The 23,090-nt window shown below is 42.9% G+C and overlaps 1 protein-coding gene, 1 long non-coding RNA gene and 1 other non-coding gene across 4 annotated transcripts in view; 2 read left to right on the plus strand and 1 right to left on the minus strand.

The window, feature by feature from the left end:
- The first annotated feature begins 260 nt into the window (after positions 1–260).
- LOC132649363 (small nucleolar RNA SNORA17) lies at positions 261–390 on the plus strand. Its single transcript, XR_009587809.1, has one exon. It is a non-coding gene; the product is annotated as a small nucleolar RNA SNORA17 (small nucleolar RNA).
- Positions 391–4,975: 4,585 nt separating this feature from the next.
- LOC132649277 (uncharacterized) lies at positions 4,976–17,525 on the minus strand. Its single transcript, XR_009587724.1, has 3 exons — positions 17,383–17,525; positions 16,752–16,793; positions 4,976–6,713 (listed from the first exon to the last, which is right to left on the minus strand). It is a non-coding gene; the product is annotated as an uncharacterized LOC132649277 (long non-coding RNA).
- The window catches only part of Amph (amphiphysin), a 203,236-nt gene continuing 197,655 nt past the window's right edge, over positions 17,510–23,090 (plus strand). For both annotated transcript variants that reach the window (XM_021658839.2, XM_021658840.2), the window contains exon 1: positions 17,510–17,667. In XM_021658839.2, coding sequence (XP_021514514.1) covers positions 17,599–17,667 — 69 coding nt within the window. In that variant the 5' untranslated portion in view covers positions 17,510–17,598. The remainder of the gene's footprint in view (positions 17,668–23,090) is intronic.

The raw sequence follows: 23,090 nt of genomic DNA on the forward strand, positions 1-23,090 counted from the left end.
TAGATTTTCAGTTTTCCCAACATTATTTATTAAGAAGGCAGTTTTTTTTTTTTTTCCAATGAGTGTTTTTGGCATTCCCCCCTCCCCCAAACATCAGCTGGCTATAGCTGCATGGGGTTTTTATACAGAACTGCCGGTACATTAAGTTTATCTACATGCCTGTTTCCGTGCCAAGGCCATGCTGTTTCTGCTGCTAAGGATGAGCAAGGTGCCTGGAAAGTGAGTGCAGTGTTGAATCACGCTTTAAAATAATAATAACACCTGCTCCTAGAGACATGGCAGATACAGCTGCTGTGTCACACGTGTGTCAGTAGGTGGCAGAGAGGAGAGAGGGCTGTTTATGCTCAGGGTTCTGACCTGTGAACATCTGAATGATTAGTAGCCTACATTATCTGAAAAAAACCAAGCCTGCAACCACCACCAGTTCCACGCCAGGCAGGCCTGGATGGGCTTCCAGGATGGGAAGAGAGCTGGATACCAGAAGAACCCCATCTGGGACAATGGGCCCTGGGTGGGAGTGAGTCTGAGGCTGAGACAACCACCAGACTGGTGCCCTGAGGGCAGAACAGGAAGCTAGCCTGAGATGAACCCCAGTCAAGTGGAGTGCAGGCCTGAGGTGACAGACCCGTCCTTGACCTCTGCCTGGTGCCACAATGTATGAGCAGGGCATAGCACTCCTGAGAAAGTAAGTAGTAGAGAAACGGAAGAGAAAGACAAACAGAAAGATGTCAAGGGTAGTGAAACACAGCCTGATGAGAACAGCTGGTGATACCACCTGGGACCGTGGTGGGGTTCTGGTCTGTGCTGCCACCAGGGGCAACATCTGGATCCTTAGCCCTGCAGTACCAGGTGTCTGTTACCACCAAAATCCATCCCTGGTCTGGGATGCTACCGGGGGACATGTTGATGTCTGAGGGCTGTGCAGAACAGGCCCCACCCTCTCATGAGCATCATGGGAGAATCGGCCCTACAAGCATGAGAGCAGGCGAGCCGACTCTAACCAGCTGCAGTACTCAGGAGAGTGGGCCCTGCAGAACACTAGAGCTTACGCTGGTGTCGGGGATGTGGGTGAGATGGCTCTGAGGGCATGGGTGAGGAAAAGATGCTCCCCTCCCCTCTTGCCACCGACAGCAGGCAGGAGAGCAGGCCCTGCAACTCATCTGGGCAACACAGCAGAGCTGATCCTGAGTGTGGGTGAGTCGGCCCCATGGATATAGGCATGGGACAATTAGCCCTGTCCCATGTCTGCCATGCAGCAGTATCAATGAGGGAGAGATGTCCTCCTCCACCCTTGCTCCTTGCCTCCCACTGCAGGCAGGAGAGCTGGCCCCAGGGTCATGAGAGTAGGAGGACTGGCCACACCTATGAAGGTGGGATCTGCACCCCTTCTTGGCAGCAGGGTAGAGCTGGCTCTTATTGCAGGTGTTGTAGATGAGCCGGCGCCAAGGGCATGAAGTGTGAGAATCTCAGATCCCTCTCAGGCCTAGATCCAGGGCTTTGAATTAGGCAGTATGAGATCTACCTTATCTGTGAACTGCTGGAGTGCAGGAAGGGGTTTGTGCTACAGATCCAGAACCACAGGGCAACAACAGGATATCCCAGAGGAGCCCCAGTGAGGTTCCGGTATGAACAGAGTAGCAGAAGCCAGAGGCCTCTTATCAGACCAGCAAGTCATTGTAACGAATATTTGCAAGCAAAGAAGTGTGGACCACAGAGAGTACTGAAGGTCACACTGTGAGGTCACACAATGAGGTTATTTTGTCTCTGGTAAGGGGGAGGTTGCAAGAGTGGAGTGAGTACAAGGAGAGGGAGAGATGAGTGGGACTGTGGTGCATGATATGAAATTCGCAAAGAGCTAAGAAGAAGTTTAAAAATAATAAATAATTATTATATACAATGTGTTATATTGCTAACAGTCATATATAGTTATATCTTTATAAATATAAATTTATTATTATTACTGTATTTGCCTCAAGATTGCTTTTTCTATCCGAGGTCTTTTGTGCTTCCAGAACAATTTTTGTTATTTTAATTCTGTGAAGAACATCACTGGATTTTGATAAGATTAAATTGACTTTCTAGATTATTTTTAGTAAGATATTTTAGTAAGATAGCCATTTTTAAGACAACATTAAGTCTCCCAAACTTTCCATCTTATTATTTACTTTAATTTTTTTTTCTTGTGTCTTCCATTGTAGGGGTTTTTCACTTCTGTTATTGGGTTTATTTCAAGTATTTTCCCCTTATTTCTTCATCAGTATATTTGTTATTGATACTTAGGAAGGTTACTGAGTTTAAGTGTTGTTTGTATCCTGTCACTTTCCTGAAAGTGTTGGCTAGCTCTGACAGCATTCTCTTGGAGACATTATCATCTCTTGTCTGCAGGTCATATGAGCAAATGACGATGCTTTGACTTCTTTCCTATCTTTATTGCTTTTATTAGTTTCCCTTGTGTTTCTCCTCTAGTTAAGATTGCTAGTACTACACTAAATAAGACTGGAGAAAGTGGACACCTTTTTCTGTTCCAAATATTTGTGGAAATGTTTTGAGTTTTCCTGCACTTACTGTACTATTGGCTATATGTTTGTCATATGTATGTTTATTATGTTAATATATGTTCCTTTGGGTCTCTGTTTCTTCAGGACTTTTATCATGAAATAATGTTGCATGTTATCAAAATATTTTAATACCTATTGAGATGATCATGTGACTTCTGTCTTTGGGTAAATTTATGGGATGTATTAAATTTTTTAATTTTCATATGTTGAACCATGTCCCCTGTAAAGCGAACTTTTATTTGCCTGTTTCAATTGTTACTGCCTCTGTCTGCTAACAGGCAGTCCTAGAAGCTTCTGGCCTCCATACAATCTAATCTAGGCCTAATCTGAGACTGACTGCTTAATTAGCTCACCCTTTCTTCATCTTTCTGGCTGGCTGGTTCAACCTAACTGCTCTGGCTTAAATGCCTCTTCCAGCTGATTTATACAATCTGGCTTTTCTCTCGGCCTCTGGATTGCTCTTCTTGGCCTCAAACTAATTCCAGCAATCTGTTCTAATCTCCTGGCTCCTTCTCATTCTCTGGTTCATTCATTCTTCACCTGAGTTCTTTCTCTGGAACCTGTCTCTCTATTACTGTCCCAGTAAAACTGCTTTCTCTCTCTCTCACTGCTCCTTAGACTAGTAGTTTTGGAGGAGATAAATTGTTATGTTTTTCACGTTACATGTGCTTTTGCATTAGGACTTGGGCATCAGGAGCTCAAACATTGTCAGTTTTTTAAGATTACTGTTCTTCAGTTAGAATGTTTGTTGAGTTCTGGAGGGACCATAATGTAGCATGATAGAGCTGTCACTTTCCTATAGTTCAGGTTACCAACTTCTGTCCCTAGGTCTTCGCCTCCCTCCCCCCCCCAAGAGAAAATTATTGACTACAATATTAGATGCTGTTCATAGGTCTAGAGGTAGATCGCCTTGATTGCAGGGTTTTGTCTGTTATCTCTTACGTTTCTTTCCTGAGTCCTAGAAGTCTGTCTTGCCATCGGGAGGCCTCCTTCCTGTCTTCTCTGTTGCTGAAGCATATTCTAGACTAGTGTGTGTGTCTTCTCTGAGTCTGCCTCTGACTATATTCAACTCAGGATCTGAATCTTGTTCAGGCTCTGGCTCAGAATATGATGGTGGTGGGTGCTTCCTTGAATTGGCCATTAGCTTTGGCTTCAAATCAAACTCTACTTTTGACTTAGGCTCTAGCACCTAAAAGTTGCTTTGAAAGTGGGTTCCTACATTTTCACTGAGTTCTGGCACTTCAGAGCTGAGCCAACATTTATATTTGTGTTTGGTGTTCGCAGGCTGGCTGGCCTTTGCTTGGGTATGTCTTATATGAAATGTGATGGCAGAGACAATCAGTGCTGATGTATAGACTGGCTGAAGTGATCCTGGCTCTGCTAAGTGTTGCCATTGTCTCCCATCTCAAGGTCATGTCCCAAGGGTATATGAAGCCGTGGTGGCCAGGAGATAAACAGTCTGTGATTTCATGGGGGTATTTTGAGGGAATTCTGAGTGGGAAGAGGAGGGATCTAGAAGTATGAGGTCTCTGATATCACAAAGCTTTTCTGAAGAGACCCTTTTTAGATTTTAATTGGGTCATTTTGTTGTAAGAATTTTCTCTATATTACATTATTACTCTTTTATCAAATCCACAGTAAGCAAATACATCTCAGATTCAGTTTCTTTTTACTATGCTGATACAATTTTTTTGCTGCACCATGCATTTCAAATTTAACAAAACTCTAATTATCTTTCTTTCCAAACCCCCAGCACCATGAAGCTCTTCACTTACGTTTTCTTCTACGTGCTTAGCAGTTTTAGGTCTTATGTCTGAATCTCGAATCTACTTTCCTTTAACTTTTCCATGTTGTTTAGAGTAACAGTCCAACTTACTTTACTTCCATGTGGGCATATCTGGGTTTCCCAGGACTGTTCTTCTAAAAAAAGCTTGTCCTTTTCATGTTGAGCGGCCATGGCTTTTTTGTTGAACATCAGATGACCGCACCATGGAGTGTTTATTTTGGGGCTCTTTATTTGGTTTCATCGCTGTGTAAGTATCTTTACTACAGAACTCCAAACAAGGTTTAAAAGTATTCCTTTGATTTTTGACTAAAATAAAAGTACAGCCAAATCAAGATTTCTTCTTGGAAGGCTTTTGGGTTGTAGTGATATAAATATTCTGAAAATATTTTGTGGGTATTACAGAACCAAGAAAATGAGTGAAGTTAATGAGAGTGATCCACTCATGAGTAACAGTAGACAGGGGGCTGAAATATCAGATAGGAGAGCCAGCAAGAAAATTGTATGAATTTGAATTAGAAATTTCAGTATAAATTTATTACTTAATACACATATACACATATTCCATCTACTTGATGACCTCTAGGCAATGCCATTCAATAGCAATAAATAGACCTAGAGCCCAAGTGTTTGAAACGAACATTATTCTACATCAGAACAAATCAGGGACCTATTAAAGAATGCCTTATCTTAAGGCCTGGGTAAGAGCAGAATAGGATGAAACTAGAATACATTATTTTTCCAGAAAAAAAAATATATTTTAAATCTGACATTAAAGTAATTTATTTTTGTCATTTTATGTAAGTACTTTAGATATTATAAAAATAAAAAATTAGCAGAATTTAATGGAAAGAAATGTCCAATTTACATATAAATAACACCTAAATTACATATTTATAGCCATTAACCATTATTTATTTACTTATTTAAAATATTTTAAAATTTTTAGTCACTTCACATCCCCATCATAGCCACCTCCCTCTTCTTCACCCAGTCCCATCCTCTCTCCCTCTTCCCTCATTTCCCTCCCCTACTCAGAAAAGGAGAGCCCTCCCACTAACCCACCTCAGCACATAAAGTCACATCAGGACTGAGAACATCCTCTTCCACTGAGGCTGGGCAAGGCAGCCCCTCCACAGGATCATAATCGGAAAGCAGGCAACAGAATCCATGTCAGAGACAGCTTCTGCTCCCCTTACTAACGGACGCACATGAGGACTGAGCTGTCCATTGGCATTTGTAGAGAACCTAGCTCCAGTCCATGCATGGTCCTTAATTGATGCTTCAGTCTCCATATGCCCTTCTGGGCCCTGGATAGTTGACTCTGTTGGTCTTCTTGTGGAGTTCTCATCCTCTCTGGTTCCTTCTATCCACCCCAACACTTTTCCACAAAACTCCCCAAGCTCCGCCTAGTATTTGGCTGTTCCAATCTGCTGCTGAGTGGATCCTCTCAGGAGACAACTATACTAGGCTTCAGTCCGGAAGCATAGTAGGGCATCATTAATAGTGTCAGAGGTTGGCTCTCTCCCGTTGGGTAGGTCTCAGGTTGGGCCAGGTTAGACATTCTTTCAATCTCTGCTCTAACTTTATCCCTGCACATCTTGAAGGCAGAGTAAATTTTGGGACAAAGTTTTTGTGGGTGGTTTGGTGTTCTCCTCCCTCCACTAGAAGTCCTGTCTGGCTAGAAGATGGCCTCTTCAGTCTCTATGACCTCTCACCTCCCAACCAGGAGTCTTAGCTAGAGTCACCCCCATATCTTCCCTGTAGCCCTCCCTGTTGTAGGTCTCCTGCTTGTCTCACCAGTGGCTCTGCCCTCAGTTTCCTTCTCTGTCTAAGCCCTCTGACCTCCCACCCATGCTCTCCCACATCTAATCCTCACCCTCATTTCCCTCCACACCCCTCTCCTACCCTGTTTCCTCTCTTCACCCACTTCTGTTGTTTATTCTATTTCTCCTTCTGAGTGAGATTCAGACATCCTCTCAGGCCCTCCTTGTTATTTAGCTTCTGTGAATTTTAGTATGTCTATCCTGTACTGTATGGCTAATATCCACTTATAAGTGAGTACATACCATGTGTGTCTTTCTGGGCCTGGATCACCTCACTCAGGATGATACTTTCTAGTTCCATCCATTTGCCTGCAAACTTCATGATTTCCTTGTTTTTAATAGCTGAATAGTAGTATTCCATTGTGAAAATATACCATATTTTCTTTATCCATTCTTCAGCTGAGGGACATCGGGGTTGTTTTCAGTTTCTGGCTATTACGAATAAAGCTTGATGAACATGGTTGAGCAAATGTCGTTGTTGTATGGTGGAGCATCTTTTAGGTACATGCCCAGGAGTGTTATTGCTGGGTCTTGAGGTAGAGCTCACTGGGCAGATTTGGGATAATTTGAGCATCAAAGCAAACAAAAGATAATAGATTAAAAAACAAGCATCCAAGACTCTGTGTGGATAATATATTAAATAAATGAGAAGGGCAAACCTGTTTCCTACAGTAGGTTCCTCACTATCAATACTAAAACCACCCTTAAGTTGAAAATCAGTTTTGTCAAAACATTTTACTTGCTTGATTGGAGTAGGGAGTGTTAGACAAGAAATGGGATATTTTTATACTCTCAAAGTAAAAGATTTTTTATAAATGGAAAATCCTACATAATAGAGAAGTGCTGGAATATGCTCGCTAATAACTCTCACAGGGCAGGAACGCATAAATGGTCCGTGTTCAACTGTAAAAAGCCTATACTTTCTGAGTACAGCCACGTCAGTAGTAAGGTACCTTCAGACACATGTCAGTATGGGTAAAAGGCATCAAATTATGGGATAGGAAGGAGACAGAGAATGATATTTTACAGAGCACTGTAAAGCACATGCTTCCTATGTGCTACGAGCACCACATCTTTGCTACGTAGAGAAGGGGACAGACCCCTGACAAAATGACTGCACTCGTCAGTAGGAGCTTTCACCGGTCAGCACCCTCAGCACGGGCTCTGCAGTGCGCAGTTACTGGAACTGTGTGAAAGCTCCCTGAGGTTCAGATGCCTCTTGAACCCATAGTTACACTGTGGACCCTGCTAGGCATGGCTTGCTTTGGCACACAGCCTACCTCTTTCTCCTTCTCTACCCAACACTCTCCCCTTCCCCTTTCCTGACTCACTGCTCCCTCATCAACTTGTCCTGATGGTCCATCTCAGACTCTTTTTCAGAGAATCTACTGGGAACTTGTTTTCTGTAAAGCTACTGTGTTTTTTTTTTTTTCCATTTAATTAAGAAGGACAATAAGGTCAAATGACACACTTTAAAAAAAAATGCACCATTTCAAAAGAAAGAAACAGAGGAATACAGATTCTTCCCCCTACTGGAAACCTTATTCTAGAAACCTGATGTCACTTGTTGGACTGGGTAAATTTTCTGATCTGCTGTTTTGAGGAAAATAGTTGGATACTGTATAAGTTTTTTTGAGGCTGCCATATCAAAATACCACCCACTGGGTGGGTTTAAAAATAAAAGTTGGTTCTCTCACAGTTCTACAAGTCTGATGCACAATACCATACTTGTTAGCAAGGCTGGGGACATTCTTAGCCTCTGAGGTGGCTGGCAAGCCATGGAGTTCTTCAGGAGGCTGTCCAACTCTGGTCCCATCTGCTGTCGTTATGCAGCCTTCTCCCCTCTGCTGATCTCCTTCATATGTGTCTACCTACATGGCTTTCCTTATATGGACATCAATCACATTGGTTGAAGAGTCACCTTTCTCTACCATGAACTCATTTAAATTTATGTCTTACTTACATGTGTACAGATCATATTTCCAAATAATTTTTGCCTGCCTAAGTACCACTGGTAATGACTTCAATGGTCCTGTTCAGGAAACATGACTCTATCTTCAACCAATCCTGTCGTAGATGTAGATAATCCTCTGAAGACTCTGCAAGTTTGTACTTCTGTACTGGGCCACCAACAAAAGCGAGTAGCACCAACAAGATGGACTCTTCTCTTCTCCACCCAACTCCATTGGTGCTAACATTAAACCACAAACAGGTTTTGTGCCTTCAAGAAAAGAGTGAGGTAAGCATGGAGTAGCTGGTACATGTGTGGCCTCTGGCATAGGAAGAAACATTCCTGAAGGAAATAAAGCATCTCTTTATGATAGAAAAAAAAATCAATCAATCAGTGAAACAAACAAAGAAACAAAAAAACCCCAAAACAAAAAAGCAACAAAACCAAGAAAACAGTACTTAAGTCTGGGCTTCCTGAATCTAGAATAGCACCATTCCCATGAGCTGGGTAAGCAGAGAGATGGCCTCATCAGCTTTGGCTGAAGTGAGAGCTCAGGATGAAGGATGTGGTATTGAGGAATCTCATGAAGAAAGGCAAGGCTGTGTCAGTGGCCACAGCTCCAAGATCTCCATGGGTGTTCTCAGAAGGGTCCTGGTGTTGGAAAAGGGGCAGGAATCAGCAGGTTAGGGGGGCTATATTCCTATGTTAACTAGACAAGGATTTGCTGTGTAATCCTGGCTGTCCTGAAACTTGGTCTCTAGACTGGGCTGGCCTTGAACTCAGAAATCTCCCTGCCTCTGCCTCTGGAGTGCTGAGATTAAAGGAGTGCACTACTGATGTCTGGCAGATATGAGTAAATCCAATAAAAAAAATAGTTTCCCAAGTCAAAGTCTTTGGCAACACAGACAGTGTCTGTGTTACAAAGTTTTGCCTTAATGAGTGAGTTTTGACTTAAAGATGCTGTGAGATATGCATTTAGTAGGAACTATTGTTCGGATTTGGAATTTGGATCTTTTCCCAGCCTAATGATGAGTCTCTCTGGAGATATGGGTATTGGCAGTGAGTTGGCTCCCATTCATATCCTCTGAAGGAAAAGAACCAACTCTCTACAGTTACTGTGACACTAAGCTGTGATGTTGGGTGAGTTAGCTCTTTGAAGTGCATTTTGACTGGTATACTTCACTTAATATAATTTTATTAGTATGTAACTCCAGCCTAAGTTGACGAGCATCTGTGTATGGAAAAGTATTTTAAAGATGCTTAAAAATATAGATTGCTGTAAAAAGCCGAGAATTGCTCAAGCTGGAAAATGAATACTGATAAAATAGTAAACTATTGAAACAAGTAAGAAGGGGTTCTCCATAGCATAAATGCTTTGTACATGAGATTTTTATAGCTTATTTGTGGATAGGAAGTAGCATAGAAATACTCAAAAGAGCTCATCTTTCCTCAGAAAGTGCTGAGGCTAATTAGAATTTCAATTTCATTTTGCTCCCTGACCTCTCATTTGGATTATAATATATTAAGTGATGTTCAAGTAATTTGTCTGAGGTAAAGGAGTTTTTTTTTGCATTTGCTTTGCATAAATGCATCAAACACACACAGTATTAAAGCAATTAAAGTTATTAGGCAGTTTAATAGAGTGTTTCGTTTAGTGGCCAATGGCTACCTGTAAAACACAAATCTTGGCTCTTGCTTAGCTTTTGTCATTCATTATGTGGTGCATTATCAATGTAGTTAAGAAGTGATTTTGAGACTTAGATTTGAAAAGGAAAAGTGTAGTGATGAAGGCAAAATTGAGCTTGAATATTACATGGGACTAACTTAGAGGTAGTTGGCCTAATCTGAAGTCTACTACGAGTCTGTGCTTGATCACTTATACCTGGAATGTGCAGGATAATCAATAAAAATATTTTTTCAGGACATCCTAAATTTATTTCCATGTTCATTTAATATTTGGGACAAATTAGACTTTACTTCATCCTTCAAACAAGGAAGCAAGTACGAGAGATATTCATTACTTGACTAAGATCAAAATTCTTGTTATGCTCATCTGAAGGACTAGATAGGATACCATTGTAAGTACTGATAAGAGAACATCAGGAATTCAGTTATTAGAAAGAAGTAACTACTCAAGTCACAATAGATACAGCATTATAACACCCATGTGTATTGACAAGGAGCTAGATGTATGGAGAGCTCGTCTAGGTAATTCCTTCCCTAAGGGTCTTGGTTAAACTGATGAAACATAAAAACAGACAAAGGTCTCTACTATTAATCATTTGTGAAATGAATTGTGATAACTGTAATTCTGGGCTGATTTCAGCCATTATAATCCTATAAACCTATTCTAATCCCCATTTTGAGTCATCAACCAATTTAGAAGGGAAAATCATGAATCAGCAGTAAAGATTAGGTATAGAATTCTGTGTTCTGTGGATGAAGGTCTCGAGTTGAAGTTGGGATGTCTTTTTGCAAACTTTGTATAAATGGTAAAAGTTATCTTATATTCTCAAATTACAAGATAATTTGATATAAAAATAACTATCCATGTAGGTTTCCTTCAGAAATTGGAAAGTGTTGTGGTTAACTTTTCACAAATAGTAAAATATAATGGGTTGGGTGGGTCACACTTTTTTCTTGACTGGTCGAGAAGGAAAATGGTGAGCCAATACGAGGGAGAAAAGTAAGTAAGTTGTTAGGAAATTTTCAGCATGTCCAGCGGTGTCAGGCTGAAGAGGGTGTGCACAAAAGCACAAGCTCACTTGAATATTAGATGACACCACTGAGGCCCTCTTGTGCTATTGCCTTCCACCTGCTGTTGGGAGTTCTGTCAGCCTGAGAAGGGCACTGGGGGCATCTGTGGGAATATAGGGCTAGCCTCGCTGCTGGTTCTGTGCACCCAACACCCTCTACGACAAGATGTTCATATCATTAGACTATTTAAGTCTTGAGATTATGAAAACCGGACACCACTCTGCACCATAAAATGCTTAAAGACATGGAAGATGACCTACATACATTTGTTTTGTTCCAGTAGCATTATGGGAAATCTTCCATGCTGCACCTTTGCCCATATTTTGAAGGTTGCTTTTGCCTGCATTATAATATTTGCTAAAACAGTTTCTTCTAATCTGTTAACATTCACACACCTCTAGTATGACAGGTTTAAAGTTTGTGTTGTTGTTTTATTTTTATTTTTGTTGTGTATTTTACAGAAACTGACCTCTTTTTGTTCTACTACAGTCCTGTAACTTTTGACACCAAATAACAGTTTAATATACGATGTATTGTCTTTCCGATTTATACCAGCAAAGCCCTTTGCCTGTCAGAGCTCAACTGGGCTTATTAACTAGGAGACAGTCCCTCCTCTTCAGGAATGCAGGCCAGGCCTCCAGAATAATCTAAAGTTTTTTTTCTCAGTTGTCTGAGCTAGAAAACTGGGACCTGTGAAATGGAGAATAGATGAGAGTGCTCAAATAATTCTCATTCTTAAAAATCGCCTGTGTAAGAAAATATATCCCTTTTCAAAAAAAATAGTAATGGCTAAACTACAATCTAGTATCTAAGATTACAAGAAATGAAATGAAATTAAAGGTATAAAATGAAATCCTAGGGGCAGAATTAAAATATAGGACCTACTCCAACGACACGTGCAACCCTGTACAATGTCTGTGCAGGACGTACAGCTGAAAGAGACACTATACCAGCTCTTCAGCCATATAGATCTGGAGTCAGAAGTACAGAGGAGAAAGAAGGAGGCAGAGGGTATAAGATGAAAGGAGAGTGGGAAAATAGGTACCTAAGAAAAACAACAACAACAACCACAGAAACCCAACAAAACCTGGAGACACCCACATGGAGTCAGGCTCATGGTGTGAGTGCTGCAATCAAGAGGAAAAAACACCCTGGTTTGCCACTCAGATGTTCAGGAGAGGGGTCTAAACATTATACTTTCCCTACAAACTCTCATTTCAAAGTCTTTGACACAAACAGTTTCACAGAAAAAAAGAGCAGGTGTATACACCCTACCCTAAGGTGTAAGGATTGCACTGCAACGCTGCATTGGCAAAAATCTGTCAGGAGTCTCAGAACCCAAGGGGAGCCAATGGCATGCCAACATCCCTTGATTTACACCCTGCCTCTGAAAACTCAATCATCTTGCAGAGGAACTACAAATATCCGATGGACCAGCTGTGACACTTAGATATAAATGCAGAAGAGAAAGGCCAGAGAAGTAGGAGAAAGTCCCAGAGGTGAACATCTGTCTTCAAATGCAGCAACAGCATCAAAGCCATCTGTCTTCCCAACATGGAGGCAAGCACTGCTGTTGCAAACTGGGCTGTACCAACAGTGGTCTGAGAACCCGCAGTTATGATATCCTCCAGGCGAAGGACCACTGAGGAGCAAGAAACCTAGCAAAACTCTCGTCCCACTGACAGGAACCTTCTGTATCAAGGGATGCCCTCAATATCATTCCAGAATTGTTCTGACACAGACTAGGGCATCAAAGCAACAAGGAATGACAAAGGATGGATTGTGATGGCTATTCTGGGTTGTCATCTTGACTATATTTGTATCTATATCTACATTTAGCTTGTTTTTACTCCAACCAGATTACACAGTTGTAGGTGGTCTTTGGATGTGGTCTCTTTCCAGAGCAGCCATGCTCTGAATTAAAAGTTCTTTACATTAGGAAGTAAAGAAAATCAGCCGAAACAGAAAACTTGTGTAGATGTAATCGAAAGAGGAGCTCATGTTCTAGCGCCAGCAAGCAGCACAACTTGACAGCTTTGGTCATGTGGCTCTGGCTTTACAATCAAGAATAGATGCTGGTTAGCTGGTGCTAAGAAATTAGTGGTGCTTAAGAAGAAACCAGCATCACTGAGGTGAAATCTTCTTGGAAGTGTTTTCTGAGAGCGCAAAGAGGCTATGTCTCAGAGATAGACCTCATGTTGGCTGCCAGACTTTGAAATGTGTCACCCATGTAGTACTGGTTTTGCAGGCATGGAGGGGTGATACAGAACAGATAAGGCTTGGCATTGTGAGAGTCCAGGAGAGGCCATTGGTGAAGGTGCAGCCTCAGTGGCAGTTGAAGTTGAGCCTTGGGACCGTGAAAGGAGCCCATGAGAGGCTATTGGTGAAAGGGCAGCCTAGTTGCAGCAGAAGATCCCAGTGTATTGAGGAAGCCAGTACCAAGAACAGCAGGAGCAATGGAGTGGAGCTAGCCAGAGCATAGAGTACTCCACAGGGCAGAGCTGGAGAAGTGACCCAAGCCCTTTGGAGGAGCCCAGAAGATAGTACATGGATCCCAGAGATTTGAAAAAGAAACTGTGAAGTTGAAGTTGCCTTGAATAACCCAAGATGTTAGAGGTGCCAGAGCCGTGGATACCTCCTGAGGAAAACCCTGTTGAGGGGAGGAAACCAGCCCAAAAGAATTGTGTTGCAGTCATCAAAGCTGAAAGGAGTTGGACATCACACATGGAGATGAAGCGTTTGGAGTTTTCCCAGCTGGATTTTGGTCTTACTTTGGTCAAGTATTTGCTCACTATGACATTTTAAATGAAAATATATATTCTGTGATGTTGGAAGTAAGTGATCTGCTTTTTGATTTTGACTTTATAGGAGATTACAGTTAAATTGTAGGAATCTCAGAAGGGCCTTTGAACTTTGGACCTTTAAACACTGTTTAGACTGTGAAGGACTATGGGGACTTTTTAAGTTGAACTAAATGCCTTTTGCATTATTTTATGACTACAAGCTTATGGGCCAGGGAGTAGAATATGGTAGTTTGAATAGATTTGCCTCACCTAGTCTCATGTATTTGAATGCTTGGCCCAAAGAGAATGGCCTTATTGGCATTGGTGTGGCCTTGTTGGAGGAAAAGTGTCATTGTTGGGATGGGCTTTGAGGTCTCCTATGCTTAAGCTCTGCCCAGGGTGAAACTTGAGCCTCCTCCTAGCTGCCATTGGATCAAGAGGTAGAATTCTTGGCACCTCCAGTACCAAGTCTGCCTGCATGCTGCCATGCTTTTCATCAATATGATAATGAACTAAACATCTGAAACTGTAAGCCAGCCCCAGCTAAATATTTCCTTTATAACAGTTGCCTTGGTCATGGTGTCTCTTCACAGAAATAAAACTCTAGGACAGGAAGTGACAGAGGAGGCAGGATTAGGAGTGAAGGTTTTTAATGAGAAACGGAAACAATTCAAGAATCCCGGGCTCAGGCTTCTTAAGGGATGTCTCTGATCTCTGACAGTATGCCTGCTATCATAAATGTTCATGATCCAGTCTAGTGGTATTTTTTTTTGTCTGTTTTTTTTTGCTTGTTTGCTTTGCTTTGCTTTGTTTTGAGACAGGGTTTCTCTGGGCAGCCCTTGGCTGTCCTGGAATTCCCTCTGTAGACCAGAATGGCCTTGAACTCACAGAGATCCAACTGCCCTTGTGTGCTGAGATTAAAGGCGTGGGCTACCATGCCTGGCCCTCTACTGGAATTTTAAAGAACTATTTCCAAAACACCTACTACATATAATCTAAAATGCTTGGTCAACATTTACAGTGTCTAGAATGAGCCCTTTGGCAACTTGCAAATAGGGAGTCATCTATCTCTTAATTGGTAAATTGTGATATGTTTTGTTTGTTTGTTGTTGTTGTTTGTTTTGTTTTTCACCTAATAACTGTTTAACATACTCAGCCTGACTTTCAGATGCAATAACCAAGAAATGACAAGACTCTTGCCACAGAACTAGAATTGGGCACCCAGATAATAAGAAGTATTAACCATTTGCAACTTTATTTCAGGAGATGTATGTTGAGTTCAAAGATTGTGTTTGAGAAATAACTTCAAGAGAGACAAAGAGTAGTTCTGTTATGATTGATAGCTTGGGGAAAAGTAAATTTCCCAGTTGGAATGCCTCTCCCTTGTTTATAAGGATAGAACATTGTTATCTGCAGAGGGAGTTGAAGCCAACTCCTTGACAGAACAGAAAGTGTCCAGGCACTGATACTGTAAAAGGGACCATGAAGAGACAAATTCCAGCACATTCTGATCTCTTCTGTCATTTTTAAGGTTGCATTCTCTGTCCAAATCTCAGGGTGGAACCAAGGTTCTGAGTCCCTCTTCTTCCACTAGAGAGAACTGACTAAAATGTCTAACTTTAAGTTGTCTTTTTCACTGAATGTTGAACAAGAGCAAGAATCAACATTCTCTTCATTTCTCTGTAAGGTAAACATCTGCTTATGTGGACTGCTCTAAACAGAGTGGCCAACCCATTTTGCTTTGCCCAACACCCCCCAGTTTTAGCATTGAGAGTCTTGTGTCCTGAGAAGCAATTCATTACCAGGCAAATTGGACAGAAAATCCTAGTGAAGAGTTATGGGAGCAGATGAGCTGTTCAAGGTGCCTAGTGTTTATGAAACAATGGTGTTTATTTTCCGTTCTGCATTCTGGACTGGGATCCACTGGACAGCTCTTCTTCAGGGCTTGGTCATGTGTCTGTGTGGCCACCTTCAGCCAGGGAGTTGGTTGAATAATTGGGACAGTTGTGTTTTCTTTCTCCAATGCATGCAAAACCCTTCCCTTCCCATATGGCCTCTTCATAGCCATTGCTTGTTTGTTTCTATTTAGTTTTAGTATCAGGGTAGCTGAGTCTTTTTTACTTGGCTATAGAGGGTTCCCCAGAGTGTAAATTCCATCTAGCTTTTCAAGGCTGAGACCTTCACCTGGCACACTGGCCTTACACCACATCTTATGCATTCAAGTGGCAACAGCATCCTTCCAAAACAGAGGCACTGAAACTATAGCCAACTATAGGAGGATAATGCTAGCGGCTGCTCTAGAGAGGAGCAGGACACTCACTGCCCTGTTTTGGTGCCTGCCCCTACCTCTGACTTACGATTGTTGGATGCCACCCCCCTGTCTCTGGTCTAACCCTAAGTGAAGCCTGAAAATGAATAGATGAATAGTTTGCCCATTGTCAGAGCCTTCTGGAGCTCCCTTTCTGCCTAACCTTTGCCAGATATACGTAGGAGCACATCTTCCTGTTAAGACTGTCAAAAAGGGCCACCTTTAATTCCCCCCTCTCAAGAAGCAGAAAAAGGCAGGACTCTTTGAGTTCAAGGCCAGAATGGTCTACATAGCCAGTTCCAGGACAGCCAGCGTAATGAGCATAGTTTTTTGTTTGTTTGTTTGTTTGTTAAAGCCTTTAAGACATATAAAAATAGCTTAGTCAGGAACCTCCACTACACCCAAGACTCCACTTGATAACCAGAATGCAGCAGGCTCACCCCCTGAAGATAACCAGACACAGGCCTAGCACAGGATGATGCCCATTGGACAGTACATAAACAGAGACCAAGAGCAGTGTTCTGCTCGGCACATCTGGGGAGACCTTGATCTGCTCTGTGGCTGGAGAGTTAGCCCCAGGGTCCTGATCGTCGAATCAGAGACAACTGTCAGAGACTGGACCTGTCCTTTAGCTGAGATACGTGGCACAGGCAAGCAGCCTTGGGGAGGTAGGCTCAGGGGCGTAGTTAGGAACTTAAGAGTGTGAACTTCGTGTGATGACTCTCAGCATAAAGAAATAGAACTTTTGTTATACTAACTGCAATTGCACGTCTCTGCCTTCTTACCTGCTACAGTTGGCGCCGTGGGCAGGATCACACAGAGAGAGCCTGTCTCAAAAAACAACAGAACAAACACAACTGACAGAAGGTTGTTAAGGAGCCCTCGCTTGACCCGGATATCTGGAGAAAGTCCCCACTGCTCTTCTCACTGCACTACTTCTCGGGAAAACTGTTGTGCTAGGCTGTTGGCCGCGTGGGAATTTAAGAGCTGGCAAGGTGCAGCACCTGTCTGTAGGAGCTGGCCCTTCTCAACATGGGCTTCTCCACTCCCAAGCCCCATATTCAAAATGAAATCAGTGTCACAGCGGTCCCTCCACCTTCTCTCTTTTGCAAACTGTCCTGCAGGGTGGTTAGCTGGGCTCATTCCTTCTCCACTCAAGGTGTTTTGAGGAGGTAATCATTTGGTGTTTTAGAGCCTTGCAAATCCTTCCCCACCTCCTCGCGTTCTTTAGTTGGGGGCCTTCTGACTCTCCTTGTCATAAACCTTCTGTTATCCGCCCCTCTTTTCCCCCTGGCCCCCCAGTTGCCTCCAAGTCCTAGCATTGTGAGGACTCTTCCATTTTCATCACCTTCTGACCTCCTTCTCCATCCCAGTGGACACTTGGCATTTGATTTCTCCCCCTCCCCTTCCACGCACCTCACTCCTGGCGGTGCCACCCCTAGAGGTCGCACCTCCGCTCTATCTCTTTAAGCCGGTCCCCGTCGCTGCGCCCCTCCCTCACCGGCTGCCTCCTCTGCTCCTCACGCCTCTGCTGCTCCTCCTCCCGCTCCTCCTCCTCCTCTTCCTGGGTTCCTCCGCCGCTGCCGGCCGGCTGCGCGCTCTGCTCTTCCAGCACTGCGGACCACAGCAACCATGGCCGACATCAAGACGGGCATCTTCGCCAAGAACGTGCAGAAGAGACTCAACCGCGCGCAGGAAAAGGTCAGCAGAGGGCGGCTGGTTGCGGGGCAGGTGGCGCGAGGCGGTGCTGGTGCCGACGGCGGTGCTGGCCTCGCGCAGGCTGCGCGCTGCAGGGCCGCGGGTCCAGGTGCGGCGCGCTGCGGAGCCCGAGCAAGCGTGGAGCGGAGGAGTCCCCTGTCTCTGCTCCTAGCCTTTGCAGTCGGGCAGGATCCATTCAGGCAGTGTGGGCACAGCCCGGCGGTGGGCACGCGAGGGATCAGCAGACCCCCGGACCCTCAGGCGCGGAGTGCTCCAGACTCCTAAAGCCCGCCCAGGGTGGCCACTCCTGGGCACGCCTCCCAAGACTAGGGATGGCAGGTGCAGCTGCTCTCAGGCTGCACCCGGAGCAGACCGTGTCCCTGGGCGCCTCCATCTCCCCGCGCCTGCATCTCCCGAGCTCAGGCTCTCCCGCACGCAGCTCAGGCTTCCGCGGCCACAGATCCGGGAGGGAGATTGTCGCATCTCTTCTTCATGGGTGGGGGTGTTGTGGCTAGTTGAGTGAGGTCGATCGAAACGAACGACTTTAAGCAGAGAAGACACTCCCGGATGTGCATGGACCAATGGGACTGGTAATAAACAAGCAGCACCTCAGCACAGTGCTGACCGGGAGTTCCAGCGAACGCACACTTCCCCCTATGTATCCGCGTCGATTTTAAAGCCGGTGCCCTCTGGAAGGTCAAAAATAAATAACCTCGACCTCAGAGTTCTTCTCTGCACATCTCTGCACAAAATGCTTGTTTCTCTACTTAAGAAGAAGCAAAACAAAACCCACTTCTATCAGAGGGCCTGGGGTCTCAGGTTTTTTTTTTTTTCTTCTTTTTTTCAAACTTAAGGGTAAATTACTCATTCTAATTTATGTCTCTTCCAGAGGGATATGAACAAACTCAACTCAGATCCATAGCAAGACCATCTCTGGTGTGTGTGTGTGTGTGTGTGCGCGCGCGCGCTCGTGAGCATTTTGCAGGCGCTGGGTTCCCTAGCTTCCCTACTGTATCCGACCCTCCTAAGGTCTTCGTGCGTCCTAAGCAAAAGACATTTGTATTGGAGCTTGAGCAGTGTATTCGAAAGTGAACCTGAGCTAGCGATCCACCCCCAGCTGAGAAACTGAACTTCCTCTGCTTCACTTGACATTAATTTCTGTCCCTGGGACGATGGATGTCTGTCTTTCTGGAAATCGGATTTTCCTTGTTTCTCACTCTGACAGTACTTACCATCTTTATATCCAGTTTACAGGCTGCCCCCAGTTCGAGCCGTGCATAGAGCTGAGCCAGGGGGCATAGAACTCTGCCAGTTCCCGGGCTCGGTGGCGGCCTGAAGTCCCTCCCAGTGCTGTAAGAGGATTGTATTGCTTTTAATATCTACTCAAGCTCATCCTGAACTCCAGGGTCCTCCTCCTGCCACTCCCTCGGAAGCTGAATTAGCCAAGCTACTGGTCCCTTTCCATCCCCGTGTGGTGGTCCAGAAATGTTTGCCAGCCTCGAGATCTAGAAAAGACTTGGTCGTCATTTTCCCACATTTCATTTCATCCGCTTGTACTTACCCTCCCCCTAAAATAATCACTTGAATCTTTTGTCTGAGGCTTTTCACTGAGTCGGCTTCCCATCTGTGAAGTGATTTTGTGATACGGTTTGCTTTTTCACGTATTAATCTAGGCCACCAGCTGTTAATATGTTCCCAAAAAAAAAAAAAAAAATGAAGGGAACTGTAGTCTTTCCATCCCAACCTGTACGAACCATTGAAAACTAATTTCTTCATGCTTAAAGTCGAATGTATATACTGCTGTCTATTGTGGATGATGCCTACTCTTCAATAACTGGCAGTTCAAGGGGCCTTCACAAGGCTTCGAGTCTCTTATTTTCTTCCCTGGGATTATTACTTACGTATTGTGCCTGCTGTGCTATATAGGGAGTTAAGACACCAAGAGGCTGATAGGAAGAATTCTGTCCTGCCTTTGAACCTGGGCGGCATTGGGGTACGGTGGACATGAGGGGATGCAGCTGCCCAGCGCTGCCCAGCTGGCAGCTGTGCTTGTTGGAATTTCCCTGTCTGTCCCCTCTTTCTCCTTCTTTGGTCTCTTCCTCCCAGTTCATGCTGCTCCCCATTTCAGTAACTGGATGCCACACATGTTTGTCAGACCCATGGCTCCTTGCTTGGATAAAGAGGATTTTGTTAAAGAAGGCTGACTTTCTTCTCAACTCTGCTCCACTTAATGACTTGGGCACAGTCTGGCTGCAAATGCCTGCCTGCAAATACTCTCTGAGGTGACTTACAGCTTTCTGCAAATTTAAAATGTGTGTGTGTGTTCTCTGAAATCAAAAGTGAGTGAAAGTTCATAGGAGAAAGAATTACATATACATGTAAAGAGGAGCTAACTGCAACAGATCAGGAATCTCATAGCTCTGCCTTCTAGAGATTTTACTATCTTCACTTCTCAGTCTTTGGCTAAGACAGCGCAGAGATTTTACTTTTATCTGACATGTGGTCTATGAGACATTCCACACACACATGCACACGCTTATACAATTGAATGGGCCTAACCTCCACAGTTGGGTAACATTTATTTCCTTTAATAATTGTGAATTCCTTCTATCCATGTGCATGTCATAAATGACTCAATATAATATTGGAACATATTAATGAATTCTACTTTTAGATATTTATTTCTTACTGTTTCTTTATATAAAGGCAAGCCAGTAAGACCAGGGAGAATATTTGCACACAGTCATAATTATGACCTTCGGTCAATTTCTAAAAATAATTATGCATATTTTTATTATGGCTGAATTGCTTCCTGACTATTTAGATCTTCTTTTCCTTTCCAGCAGTCCATGGGACACTAGCCAGCTCTGAGTAATAGCATTTAGGTGTATCCTTGGGAAAAGTAGTTTATTATTAATGTCATTTGTTTGCTCCTTGAAATTGGAACTGTTATATTCCTCTTCGTTTTCAATTTGTGAAATTTCATGTTAAATCTTGTTATATGTAAGGGCAACGATGCTGCTAATTTTAAGACTTAGAACTCTTTTTTTGCTTTTGTGTTCACTTTTGAAGAGTTATTTTTATGATAATGGCAGTGTTTATGTGAAGATTCGTTGGATCGCATGGCTTTTCTTTGAGGTGGGTAAGTCAGGATCCCGCCAACTGTCAGGAAAATCAAACTGACTTAAAGAAAAGAAGAACTTAATCAGTCACAATAAAACTAAATAATAATTTACATTTGTTCCTTGTACATAGACAGTTAATTGCTTTTTACTATATTAATATGTGTGTACTAACTAGATGTCTGTGCATTCTCGCACATCCATAAATGTACGCATATACATGCACATTATACATATTAAATTGTGTAATTAGCTCAGGTACCTTTAGTACTCCCATTTTGCAGATGAGGAATAGGTTGATGATACAGTTAACTCATAGCAAGTCTGATTTACACTTGAGCAACCCATTGAGCACCTACGGTATCGCCTGTTTTGACTAGAACCAGACAAACTTGAAGCCTCCATGCAATCAGGGCACAGGTGTCATTCTACTTCTTTTCTCTTGCTGGCTCCAGGAAAGCGCATGTCTTTCATTCAGAATTTTTATAGATTTTTTTTGGGGGGGAGGGTAGCTCTCACTGGTCACAGTGGATCTTGTACTTATGTCTAAGGGAGAAAACGTACTATGAGTAAGGACCAAGACAGTAGTTGGTTTGGGTCTGAGTCACACACCATTGCTAGAACAAATGGCGATGGCTCTAGAGACCCCTTTAACTGCGGAGGCTCACAGCAGAGGAAGGAAAAAAGTTCAGAGTGCAGAAGAAAGTAGCTACTGGGGTAGCAGAATAAAAGCTGCTACCAAGGAATCTCTTGGATGCCTTCTCCCCAGGGTTATGTAAATAACTACATATCAGTCATTAACCGTTTAATATTTAAAAATTCTCATCAACTTAATGTACCTATTACTTTAAAAAAAATCAGATATCAGTAAGAAATACTTAGCAGTGTCCTTTCCTGTCCTCTTGAGCCTCTAGCTTTGCTTTGTAGAGGTGACTTTTACTAACCACGATTTCTTAAAATTATGTTTCTGCAGCTATCTGTCGACTTAACTATCCATCCATAGTTGAGGGTGATAGATAAGGACTCAGGTCATTTGCACTCACCTCTTTACTTCCTCATCACATTCTATAACAAGAATGGTTGCAAATTCAGCTCATGTCTGTATATGGATATCTGTATGTGCCTCCAGATCAAGTTACTGAATGGCTCATGCCATTCTAGACACTGATCTGTCTTCTTGTTTTTCTATTTCTTTGTCTTTTTCTGTTCAAATGTTTTAATTCCCTTGGTGTCGATTCTGTAAAGAGAGCCTATTCCTCAGTGGCCAGTTACTTATTGGTAATTTTGTTTATTTCCTTTAGGGACTTATCTCTTGAAGTCTGTTGCTTGTCTTTCTCTTGCATGGCTTATATTTTTCTTGTTTTACAGAAGCTCTTTATATATATAAAGATATTAATCTGTTGTCAGATATTGTATTTTCTCCCCTGCATATGACACCATGCCAAGCAACGAACATATCACCTTAAAGGAGCCTTAAATATCATACGCCTCTGATTTTGGGGAAATTGTTGTAAGGATTTTGCTGGCTGTTCGCGTTGCTCTTCTGTGAAGGCATCACATGATCTATAATAATTCCTATGTGTGCTGTCCATGATGAAAACTTTATAATTATTAAGTTGAACTGTGTGGTTTTCCATGTTTACAAGTCAATTAGATATTGACAGACTCACGTGGTTCTTATCAATATCAATTGAATGGAATGAGAGAAAACAATGTTGTCTCCTAGCACATGCCTAGGAATATAGCATGTAAGTTCTCTGCAAATTCTTGATTTATTGATGGTGATGTTTATGCTTATTATTAGATGTAAGACTAGTTTTTTACATGCATGTGTGCACATGTATATATGTATTGTTTTGCCTACAATATTCTTTACATGAATATAGGAGTCTTGTCCACAGAAGAATACCTTGAATGGCTGTGACTATGTCTGGGGCACCAAGAATATTCAGTTCCTGGGACACATCCTCATTTCTCTTTTTAGATTTACCCAAGGCTTTGTTGTTGCCTACTTCATATTTTACAAACATGTACCTCCCTTTAAGGACCAACTGTCCACACACAAAAAAGCATATCCTGGAAACTTAATTCCTATACAGCAGAAATACTGAGGAGGGATCTGATGGGAGGGACTTAAGTCATGAGAGGCATAGCCTTAGGGATGGATAGATGGATGGATGGATGGATGATAATTTCCTAGGGCTTGCAGCTGCTGTGTGATCTGTTACTCTCTCTTTCACATCAGCCTTCTGCCATGGAGTAATAGGGGATGAATGCTCTGTTCGTTTGTTGGTCCCTCTGCCT

Source organism: Meriones unguiculatus, chromosome 19, assembly GCF_030254825.1.
Source record: "Meriones unguiculatus strain TT.TT164.6M chromosome 19, Bangor_MerUng_6.1, whole genome shotgun sequence".
In the NCBI taxonomy this organism is placed as follows: Eukaryota; Metazoa; Chordata; class Mammalia; order Rodentia; family Muridae; genus Meriones; species Meriones unguiculatus.